The 12,311-nt window shown below is 38.4% G+C and overlaps 1 protein-coding gene across 4 annotated transcripts in view; it reads right to left on the reverse strand.

The window, feature by feature from the left end:
* The window catches only part of SWT1 (SWT1, RNA endoribonuclease homolog), a 111,333-nt gene that overhangs the window by 15,395 nt on the left and 83,627 nt on the right, over positions 1 to 12,311 (reverse strand). For all 4 annotated transcript variants that reach the window (XM_023510831.1, XM_023510829.1, XM_003785624.3 and 1 more), the window contains one exon: positions 2,719 to 2,785. In XM_023510831.1, coding sequence (XP_023366599.1) covers positions 2,719 to 2,785 — 67 coding nt within the window. The remainder of the gene's footprint in view (positions 1 to 2,718; positions 2,786 to 12,311) is intronic.

The raw sequence follows: 12,311 nt of genomic DNA on the forward strand, positions 1-12,311 counted from the left end.
CTTGCCTCAACCTCCTGAGTAGCTGGGACTATAGGCATACACCACAATGCCTGGATTTTTTGGTTGCAGTTGTCATTGTTGTTTAGCAGGCCTGGGCCGGGCTTGAACCCACTACCTTCGGTGTATGTGGCCGGCACCCTGACCATTGAGCTATGGGCACCAAGCCAGGAAAGAAATTCTTTAAAGAGAAATTATTTTAAAAATCTGATAATCAGCTGGGTGCAGTGCTGTACAATTGTAGTCACAGCTACTTGGGAGGCTGAGGCAGGAGGATCTCTTGAGCACAGTAGTTCAAGGCTATAACAAGCTATGATTTCACCACTGGGCTATGAACAGCCACTGCTCTCCAACCTGGGCAACAACAGCAAGAGACTCATCTCTCAAATTAAAAAAAAAAAAATTGTTTTTTGATAATCAAAATCAGACTGCCATATTCTGAAAAATAACAAGTATTTTCAGCCTATAGTCTTAGCAATAGATAGTACTTAATTCAGAAAGATCTATGCCGCAGGCTTTTCTAGGGTATGTGATTTTTAAATTGTTCCATTCTTTCTACTAATACTTTTTTTTTGTAGAGATACTTTAGCGCTCTTGGTAGAGTGCCGTGGCATCACACAGCTCACAGCAACCTCCAAATCCTGGGCTTAGGCAATTCTCTTGCCTCAGCCTCCTGAGTAGCTGGGGCTACAAGTGCCTGCTACAACGCCCAGCTATTTTTTGTTGTAGTTTGGCTGGTGCAGGGTTTGAACCAGCCACCCTTGGTATATGGGGCCAGGGCCCTACCCACTAAGCCACAGGCACCACCCTCTACTCATACACTTTTATTGTTAAATTTAATGATTTAATTCAAAACTCAGAAAGATGAAATAATTATATGAATCATCTCAAAGAGGAAATCTTAATACATACTGTGTTAAGGCAGATAATTTAATAGCACGTAAGAACACCATTCTTTGCTTAAATAAGACTATGGTAACATTTTTTTTTTTTTGAGATAAGAGTCTTACTTTGCCACCCTCGGTAGAGTACTGTGGCATCATAGCTCCCAGCAATCTCAAACTCTTGGGCACTATCTTTTTGTTGCAGTTGTCATTGTTGTTTAGCTGGTCCAAGCTGGATTTGAACCACCAACCTCAGTGCATGTGGCTGGCACCATAACTACTGGGCTATGAGCACCAAGCTGATTATTTGTTTGAGACAGAATCTCACTCGGTTGCCCAGGCTTACACTGCCATGGCCTCAGCCTAGCTCATAACAACCTCAAACTCCTGGGTTCAAGTGATCCTCCTGTCTCAACTTCCCCAATAGCTGGAACTACAGGCACCTGCCATGATGCCCTGCTAATATTTTTATTTTTAAAGAGATGGGGTCTTGCTCTTGCTCAGGCTGGTCTCGAACTCCTGAGCTTAATGACCCTCCTGCCTTGGCCCCCCATAGTGCTAGGTGTGAGACCACTGTACCAGCATAATTAGTGGTTCTCAACTAGAGGTGTTTCTTCCTCTCTGGGGGCCATTTTCTGTATGTGAGCTGGGTGGTGTGGTAGAATAGTTTTGGTTGTTGGTTGAACCCAGCCCCAGCCAAACTGCAACCAAAAAATAGCCAGGCATTGTGGTGGGCACCTGTAGTCCCAGCTACTTGGGAGGCTGAGGCAAGAGAATCACCTAAGCCCAAGAGCTGGAGGTTGCTGTGAGCTGTGAAACCACAGTACTCTACCGAGGGCGACAAAGTGAGACTCTGTCTCTGAAAAAAAAAAAAAAGAAGAATATTTTTGGTTGTTAATAACCAGCTATGGGCATTTAGTACCTGTGGTTCAGAGACATTACATGTCCTGCAATGGTTCATAATGCAGAGAGAACCTGTCCAACATGCCATAGTATCCCTAATGAGAAACAATTCCATGTTGGAGGAAGTATGTTATTTTAGGACTCTACTGCATTTTTACTTAGGGAACAAAATAAAGACCATCATTGGCAGGAAAGAGGGGAAGAAATGGGCAGATGTATTTCAAAGGATAGAAAGTTACAGATATGTGGAATGAATAAGCCTAAAGATTGTGCAACACAAAGACTGCAGTTAATAATATTCTACTGCGGTTGGGAATTCTGGGGAGAATGAATGTCAGGGACTCTACTCATACATGCTATAAGGATCACTGATCTCTATGTGAGATGATAGACATGTCGATTTACTTAACTACAGTGACCATTTCACAATGTATAATATGTGAATCAAAACATCATGACAGTCTCCATCCACACCTGTAGCTCAAGCGGCTAAGGCGCCAGCCACATACACCAGAGCTGGCGGGTTCAAATCCAGCCCAGGCCCACCAAATAATAACAATTACAACCAAAAAAAAATAGTTAGGCATTGTGGTGGGTGTCTATAGTCCCAGCTACTTGGGAGGCTGAGGCAAAAGAATCGCTTAAGCCCATGAGTTGGAAGTTGCTGTGAGCTGTGATGACATAGCACTCTACCCAGGGCAACAGGTTGAGGCTCTGTCTCAAAATAAATAATAAATAAAACATCATGATATAACCTTAAATATATAGAATTTTTTAAAGGGGAGAAAACGTGTCACCAACACTGGCATTCAAGAACGTATAAAACAACATGAATTAGACAGCATTCCATTATTTTACAATTCTACTATGCTTACTTACATTAAAATTTATTTATAATGGAAATGTGATAAACATTTTAAAATATTTCTCATACCTCATTCTTGATTAGGAAGTTATAGAGGGTCTCAACATCTTGAAAATTACTGTTAGGGGCCAAAATTCTAAAAAACAAAGTAAAATAAAAACAAAGGAGGAGGAATCAATGATTTAGGAACACAATACCCTGACCTTTCTCCCAAAACATACTTATACTGTGAGAGAGAACTTATTTTTTAATAAGGTTAAAAGTTTACAATGCTTTTTGTCAATTAAAAATCATAATACCACGAGCTTAATTCAAAAGATCAATTTATTAAGGTGTGTTCCCTTATTTAAATTAATACAGCATCGAGCAACAACCATGAGCATTCTTACATGTGAAATTATAGTTCATACTTTGAGTTCCCATAGTACAAATTTCTCAAAAAACAGAAATGTGAAGTGTGTTTATTCTCCATATCTTTTAATCTGCAGATGAAGCTTGAAGATTTCCAACAGAAATGTTCAACTAGTCTAAATGGACAAGTGATGAAACTATCAGACACTTAAAAGAGACTAAATAAAAGACCGATTAAAAAACAATGCTTGCACTATTAGCCTAGGACTATGAAAAACCAATAGTTATCATACCATGTCAACTACTGGAAATAACACTGGTTCATAAAAATAAATGACAGAAACAGAACAAAAACAGATCAGGTGTGGGGGCTCATGTCTGTAATCCTAGCACTCTGGGAGGCTGAGGCAAGAGGATCCCTTGAGTTCAGGAGTTCAAGGCCAGCCTAAGAGTGAGATCCCATCTCTACTACAAAAAATAAAATAAAATAAAATAAAATAAAATTAGGTGGGCCTCATGGCTGGTGCCAGCAGTCCCAGCTGCTAAGGCAGAAAGATTGCCTGAACCCAGGAATTTGAGATCTCACCCAATATGAGGGTGTTCAGCCTGCTCCCTGAGTAAAGGGCCTGACTACAACTTGAACTTTACCTTAGAAATGAAAACAATGTAACCTAAACATCTGGACCCTTTTATCAATCTGAAATTTTAAAAAATAAAATAAAAACTAAAACCAGCCACAAAACAAACAAGCCTGAGGATAATACACTGGGGACGGTGAAGGTCTATACATAATTTGCTTACAAATAAACATGAAAACAAAACTATCCCGATTAAGGTAAATCAACCCTGTAGAAAGGCCATGAGAAACAAACTAGAGTATATTCTAACTCTGCCTCCCAGTGAAGACACATACAAGCATTGTGAAATACTTTACACCTATTCTTTTTTATGGCTTTAGCAATAATCTAAACGGTTCACCCAAGAAGGTGAGAAAATGAGATGAAACAAGATGTTCTGTAGTAAGGGACTTACAAGTTCAAATTTCCAGTATCACAAAAGAACATACTTTACTAGAGAATAAAATTAACATTCCTCTGTCCTTGTTGGAGTCAGGTGGTCTGCATTCTGGGTTCTTGGGGTGCTCTTGGCCAAAGAATGACCAGACCTACCAAAGCAAGGCAAGCATCAAATACTGAAGAAGAGAAAGATTTACAGAGCAAGAGCAAGGTCTAGGTTTACAGAGCAGGATACATTTGCCACGGACAACTAATGGATCCATCCCCTCTGTGAAGACAAATAAAAGGGCACCACTAACGGTTGGGGTTTGTTTTATTCTGTCTGGACTGCCTTCCTCATGGTTTAGACGTTACCATGAAACCACACTGATGGACAGTAATGACATGATGATGAGCTTTAAGTCACTTTCCAAATCCTGTATGCCTGGGCTGCCTCGCTGAAGAGGCCTTCCTCCTTCCCCCAGGTGTGACAGTTGGTTGTTGGGGGCAGGATTAGGGTAGGACAACACTAAAATGGGCTGCCCTTGCTCTTCCCAGGGTGGGACAATTGCTGGACACAACATCATGGCACAACACCCACTTTGTCCCTTATTGGAAGAGTCTAGGAGGTCCCTTGCTGTCTACCTAACATAGGTAAACCAGTTGTACATTTATAGCAACAAGTCATAGCCAAAGTAAAAAATTTTTTAAAAATTACATCATCCAGCTAGGCCTGGTGGCTCACACCGATAATCCCTACACTGGGGAGGTGGAGGCAGGTAGCTGAGCTCACGAGTTCAAGACCAGCCTGAGCAAGAGTAAGACCCGGTCTCTAAAAAATAGCTGCACACTGTGGCCACCACCTGTAATCCCAGCTGAGGCAAGAGAATCACTTGGACCAGTGATCCAACAGCAGACAAAAAGACAGAACCTCAGAACCCAAGAGCCTGAGGTTGCTATGAGCTATGACGCCAAGGTACTCTACCTGGGGCAACAAATTGAGACTCTCTCTCAAAAAAAAAATGGCTTGGCACCTGTGGCTCAAGCAGCTAAGGCACCGGCCACACACACCTGAGCTGGCGGGTTCGAACCCAGCCCAGGCCTGCCAAACAACAATGACGGCTGCAACCAAAAAATAGCCGGGCATTGTGGCAGGTGCCTATAGTCCCAGCTACTTGGTAGGTGGAGGCAGAAGACTCGCTTGAGCCCAGGAGTTGGAGGTTGCTGTGAGCTGTGATGTCACAGCACTCTACCCAGGGGGACAGCTTGAGGCTCTGTCTCAAAAAAAAAAAAAAAAATTACATCCTCCTACTTTTCAAATCAGCAAAAAAATTATTTAACTCTTACCTTGTTTTTTGTCTTAGAGTACATAAATTACATTTATGGAATATAAAATGCAATCAGTTTAACAATGCAATGATTTTTTAAAATAAATTTACAGATCTGTGTAACAATACCCTAATCCAAGGGTAAAACATTTCCTTCTCCTAAAAAAGATCCCTTACCTGCAATGATTATGCTCAGCTCCAACCCCAACTCCAGTCACACCACTAATCTACTCTTCATCTCTACAGTTTCTTTTTCTGAACTACATTGATTTGTAAGTTCTTTTCCTCTGAACTTCACAAAAGCATAACTGTAATGGCAAATAATAGCACACTATATTAGAAATCAGAGGATGAGGCAAATTCCAGTGGATAATGTCTAACCCTCACAATGGATCTGATGAGTAAATAAAAAAGTAAAACGCAAAGTTAAGATGCCCAGATCAGAACAAGAGATCTTTATTCTTTCATGAAACCCCATTTGAGACCAACTATGAGCCAAGCAAGCACTGTTCTAGACCCTCGGATCCAATACCAGACAAAAAGACAAAGATCCGGAATAGACTGATGCATCAGAGTTTCAGAGCATATGAAAGAAAAAAATCCTGACCAAGCACAGAGAGATAATAAAAAAAGAAAAATATCTCACTGCTGTCCATTTGGCAGGCTCTTCCCACTTTAAAATCGCTACTTGTAAACAAAATAAGACACAGGAATCTTAAGTTTCTAGGAAAGAAGGCATTTGTTCCAAATGTACAAACTTGATTATTTCACAAAATATGACAGAATTATATTGTTTTATTTATTTATTTTTTTGAGACAGAATCTATGCTGCCCTGGGTAGAGTGCTATGGCGTCATAACTCACAGCCAACCTCAAACTCTTGGGTTTAAGCAATTCTCTTGCCTCAGCCTCCCAAGAAGCTGGGACTACAGGTGCCTGCCACAACATCTGGCTATTTTTTTGGTGTAGTCAGCATTGTTGGTTGCCAGGCGCAGACTGGATTTGAACCCACCAGCTCAAATGTATGTGGCTGGCACCCTAGCCGCTGAGCTACAGGTGCTGAGCTGACAGAATTATATTCTAATGAAGACAGGTTTATTGGTATGTCAACATCATTCACAGGTATGTTACTTTAATACTCAGAATAAAACTATGCCCCTTATTTTTTTAAACTAAGATATATATTACAGAATGTTAGAAAATGTTATTTTGAAAGAATGGTTTGAGGTAAAGTAACTCTAAAATAGACTATCCAAACTTTACTGAAATATACTCAACTTGGGGTTGTAGTTAGACTTCATTACATCCTATGAACCCTGAATATAAGAGAATGGAATTTGACCAGCCTCAAGGGCTTGTACCTGTAATCCTTCAACTCTGGGAGACAAAGGCAGGAAGCGAAGATCACTTGAGATCAGGAGTTCAAGACCAGCCTGAACAAGAACAAGACCCCGTCTCTATTAGAAATAGAAAAATCAGCTGGGTCCCTTAGCCTGTAGTCCCAGTTACTCAGGAGGCTGAAGTAGGAAGATTGCTTGAACCCAGGAATTTGAGGTTGCTGTGAGCTAGGCTCACACCACAGCACTCTGGCTTGGGCAACAGAATGGGACTTTGTCTTAAAAAAAAAAAAAATTACAAAAACTTTTACTCATTCAAAGTACAGCTTGTTGCAATACATAAAAAATAAAATAGAGAAAAATGGCTTATGTATCTGAATGCCTTAGTAATTCCCCACACAAAAATTCTTGAGAGGTCAACTTTCTCTAAAGTTTTCTATTTCTTTGTTTTTATATCAGTACGAAGACAAAAGACTTTTAGAGTGAAAATCCTAAAATTACCCTTCAATGGAAACTTTTTAAAAGAATGATAGAATAAAAGAATTAGCACTTGGGGAAAATGAAATATTTTCCAGAAAATGGCTGTTTTTAATCTAAGAATATGTTCACATTTGTCCCTTCAAAAGAAACTCATAAAAATCAGTAAGTATATGCATACTATTTGCTCAAATGCATATTATACAAAGACCTATGGAATATATTAGAAAATCATAGGACATAGTTCCTTATCTTCAAGTTGCTTAAAATCTTGAAATTTTATTCTAGAATCCTGGAATGAGTTTGGAGGAACAAATGTTGAAGCAGGATTTACTCTGCAGCTCACAGCGGAACGTGCTTTGCTTCTCTTTATAATGGCACTGAGAACAACTCGTAATGACTTAGTGAACACTTATCTCCCTAAATTCAGTTAGGTGACCTTTAATTTAGTTTTGTGATCTTGATTAAGTTACCTACTTTTCTGCACCTCAGCTCCTCACCTGTGAAATGGGGATAAGGTAGTAATACCTCATAAAGTTACTGTCTGAAATAAACACTAACATCTAAAGTGTTTGGCGCAATGAACAGAACTAACACAGAACAGGACTATAAATACCAGCTAAGATATAACAACCAGTTTTCACATGTAGAAACGAAAGTTCAGAGTTTTAAGATACTAACCCAAGATTATACAGTAAGTAGTGGGAGCTATTCTTTTTATTTTATTTTATTTATTTATTTTATTGTTAGGGATTCTTTGAGGGTACAAGAAACCAAGTTACACTGATTGCATTTGTTAGATCAAGTCTCTCCTACAATTATGCCTTGCCCCCAAAAGGTGTGTCACACACCAAGACCTCACCCCTTTCCCTCCTTCCCTCTCTGCTCTTCCTTTCGGTGGGAGCTACTCTTAACTCTTCTGTTTTGATCTAGAGCTCATGCTTTTCTCATTAATAAGAATAATCACCATTTTCTTGCCTTTAAATAATTTTACTAAACCAAATAAAGTCTTTTTAAAACAATCAAACTATTGCTTCTAAATGTAAGCAAAAAAACCCAAAAAACAAAAAACAAATAAAACCTCTTTTCCTTTTATTTTTATTGTTTTTTTATTGTTGGGGATTCATTGAGGTTAGGTAATCCTAGTTGCAAATTTCACTATGTTGTCATCAGTAGAGTGCTGTGGAGTCACAGCTCACAGCAACCTCAAACTCTTGAGCTTAGGCAATTCTCTTGCCTCAGCCTCCCAAGTAGCTGGGACTACAGGCACCCGCCACTATGCCTGTTTTTTGGTTGTAGTTATTATTGTTGGTTGGCAGGCTCGGGCTAGATTCGAACTCACCAGCTCCGGTATATGTGGCTGGCACCCTAGCCACTGAGCTACAGGCATCGAGCCCAAACTCTTTTCTTTTTACCAAATGCTCTGACAAATTGTTTCATTCATGTTCAAACACTAAATCTTTGACATGGTTCTATCTTTATCAAAACCACGAACCTATACTCACTAGAAGTCCTGACACTTTGTTACATAGGCACTCTGTGAGTTCTTTATCCATGAACAGTAAGTATGAATGTTAATTTAAACAAACTTCATACAATATACTTTCTGTGCTTTGAACTTCTTTTGAAAATAATTTAAAATTAATGATTTTTTAAAAATTTTCAACACACACCTAAGATCCTCTCATGGCACACCAATTGAAATTCACAGCTTTAGAGTTAAAAACAGAGTACTTTGTCATGAAGTCAATACTCCCAAGAGTCAGCAAGAAAATTTTGATGGTAATCTAGTTTGTAATGCAAACTTCCCTCTAGGAGTCACTGAATTTATAAATATTTTGGTTCAGCTGACAGGTGAACATGCTGCCATATCTCAAAATAATATGTTAGCCTCACTTCTTCTAAATTTGGTTAATGTGCATCTTTATGTTTTCAGTAAACTGGCAAAATAAAATTTCTAAACTTGCAATTTGGAGGACTAAATTCTTTACCTATAACTATGCAATCATGGCATGAATAAACAAGTAACCAGGTACTTTCTTTCTCTCTAATTATTCCTGCATTCACTGATTGCTTATTATATGTTAACTACTGTGCGAGATGGGGATATATCAAAAAACAAGAGTTCTTACCCTTAAAGAGCTTATAGGCTAGTTTCTGTTTACTACAGGTAGTACTGGCCAGGTGTGGCTCAAACATGTAGTCCCAGTATTTTGTGAGGCAGAGACCAGAGATTGAGAGTAGCATGAGCAACAGCTCTTAAAAAAAAAAAAAAAAAAAAAATGCCACGAGCAGTGGCTCACACCTATAATCCTAACACTCTGAGAGCCCAGGCAGGTGGATTGCTTGAGCTCAGGAGTTCCAGACCAGCCTGAGCAAGAGTAAGACCTGTCTCTACTGAAAATAGGAAAACTAGCTGGGTGTTGTTGTGAGCACCTGCAGTCTCAACTATTTGGAAGATTGAGGCAAGAGATTCATTTGAGCCCAGGAATTTGAGGTTGCTGTGAGCTATGATGCTACAGCACTCTACCCACAGCAACAAAGTGAGACTCTGTCTCAAAAAAATAAGAAAAAGAAAAAAAGAAAAATTTGCCAGGTATGGTGGTGCATGCCTGTAGTCCCCCTGCTACTCAAGAGGCTAAGGCAGACGATCACTTCAGCCCAGGAGTTTGGGGATGCTGGGAAGCATAATGATGCCACTGTGCTCTAGCCCAGGCAACAGAATAAAGACCCTATCTCAATTCATCAATCCATCCAGCCAGCCATCCTTAACAGGTGCTATAAATGAGAGAAAAGCAGCACATGAAATTAATATTGACTGTCTTTGAAAAAGAGAACAGGTGATTGAGGTAAAAAGAAGAATTTTTGATGCATATCCTTCTTCACCTTTCAAACTATTTTTAAATAATGTGAAGGTATTAAACATATTTTAAATGATCAAAAATATTTTTTAATTGGGAAAAGACAATTGGTAACCAGAAAATAAATTTGAGTTAACTATCCAAATCCAACACCGAGGGATAAGAGATGGAAAAAAATAAAAGAACAAGTCAAAAGAGATGGCTGACAGAATGGGGAGAGCCAGGAATAGGAATGACAAAATAAGAGAATTAAGGGGAATGGGGAATTGGCACTATTTGGAGACATTATGATGGAGAATTTCCAAAACTGAAGACATGAGAATCTTCAGACTGAAAAAGCACACCATATCTTATAAGAGAGATAAATGAAACAAAATTCTTAGCTAGATATGTGATAAAATTGTCAAACCTAAACATTAAAGGGAAAAATCCACGACGTACTCAGTACTCAGGGGAAAAAAGGACAGATTATCTACCAAAAAAAGCAATTCCAGTTCCAAGATGGTAGGAAATAATGAAATTATATTTCCAAAGTGCTTAGGGAAAATAATTGTAATCTACACCCATATAAATCATCAATCAAGAATAAAAGCAAAATAAAAACGCTTCAGTAAGAATTAGAACAGTTACCATTAACAGATCTTCGCTGAAAAAAAACACTAATAACTTACTTCATTAAATAGGAAACAAGCCCCGAGATGAAGAGTAGGATGAAGAAAGTAATGAAGAATTTTTTTAAAACTAAGATGATAAAGCCAAAACCAAAATCTATTCTATACAATGCCAAATAATTTGGAGTGGCACAATGATGAAACTGCCTAACAACACATTTCTAAAACATGTTTCTCTTTATTTAAAAGATGCATGACCAATCAGTGAAATCTGGTTTCTTGTACCCTCAATGAATCCCCAACAATAAATTTTAAAAAATGAAAAAAAAAAAAAAAAAAAGAGAGAGAGATGCATGACTGGTCTGCCCCTGTGGCTCAGTGAGTAGGGCGCCGGCCCCATTTCAAGGGTGGCAGGTTCAAAAGTTGCCCCGGCCAAACTGCAACAATTAAAATATCCAGGTGTTGTGGCAGGCGCCTATAGTCCCAGCTACTCAGGAGGCTGAGGCAGGAGAATCACCTAAGCCCAGGCATTGGAGGTTGCTGTGAGCTGTGAGGCCACAGCACTCCACCGAGGGCGATAAAGTGAGACTCTGTCTCACAAAAAGAAGAAGAGAGATGCATGACTGTATGTCTCTTCTACTAGGATACAGGCAGCTTGGGAAATTGATGTAAGTCCCCTTGGAAAAGCCTGACCAATACACCCCTAATACTAACTTACACTCCAGTAGCATACAGACGTGCTTATAACTTTTAATTAATATTCTCAATAAGGTTCAAATAAAATCTGCATAAATTGCTATCTTTAGTAATAAAAAATATAATTTTGATCATTTTACTTATTTGTTTTAGCTCAACAATTAGGTTGGGAAAAATATATAGTTACACGCCAACAAGAATAATTAATTAATTAAAAGAAAAACTAATTAGAAAACTTAAATTTATAGTTCCAATTACATTACTGTTAAGATTAAGTATTTGTTGAATAACAAGGATTCTTGGCTATCAAAATGTTAATTCCAGGGGGTTCTGACATATAATAAATAATTTTCAAGTATCAAGGCACAAGAGGATATTTCTCAAAATAGATGAAACTAATCCTAGTATATATAGGTATACTCTAAACTTTTTGTGTAACTATTCTGTAATAGGGAATTAGAATTGATCATCTGGCTTTATCCTATATACTTACTATATACTTGTTATTTAAGTTAAAATTATTATATAGCCCTATTCAGAACCTTAGTTTCTTCCCAGTTTCATTTATTTTACTGGTGTTTAACCCCACTGGTTTATCTAATCATTATTCTACCTACTTCACTAAAAAGATAACTAAGTGGTTTTAGCTATAGCAGGGAATTTTAATTAAGAGACCAATAAATCATTAGGTAGAATTAATCAGCTATAAAACAGTAAATCTAAATAAAATATTTATTATAAATAAAAACAACTCTAAAAACAAATTGAAGTATTTGTTATCCCTATAATGTTCACATTTGATTGTATGTATAATTCCAGTGTAATATTCAAAGAAGTACGAAGGAAAACATTTAATTCTGTCATCCAAAACTGGATTTATGGCCAGGTGCCATGGCTCATGTCTGTAATCCCAGCACTCTGGGAGGCTAAGGCCAGTGGATTACTTGAGCTCAGGAGTTTGAGACCAGTTCAAGATCGACCTGAGTAAGAGCCAGACCTGGTCACT

Source organism: Otolemur garnettii, unplaced genomic scaffold, assembly GCF_000181295.1.
Source record: "Otolemur garnettii isolate 467f Iridium unplaced genomic scaffold, OtoGar3 scaffold00016, whole genome shotgun sequence".
Taxonomy (NCBI): Eukaryota; Metazoa; Chordata; class Mammalia; order Primates; family Galagidae; genus Otolemur; species Otolemur garnettii.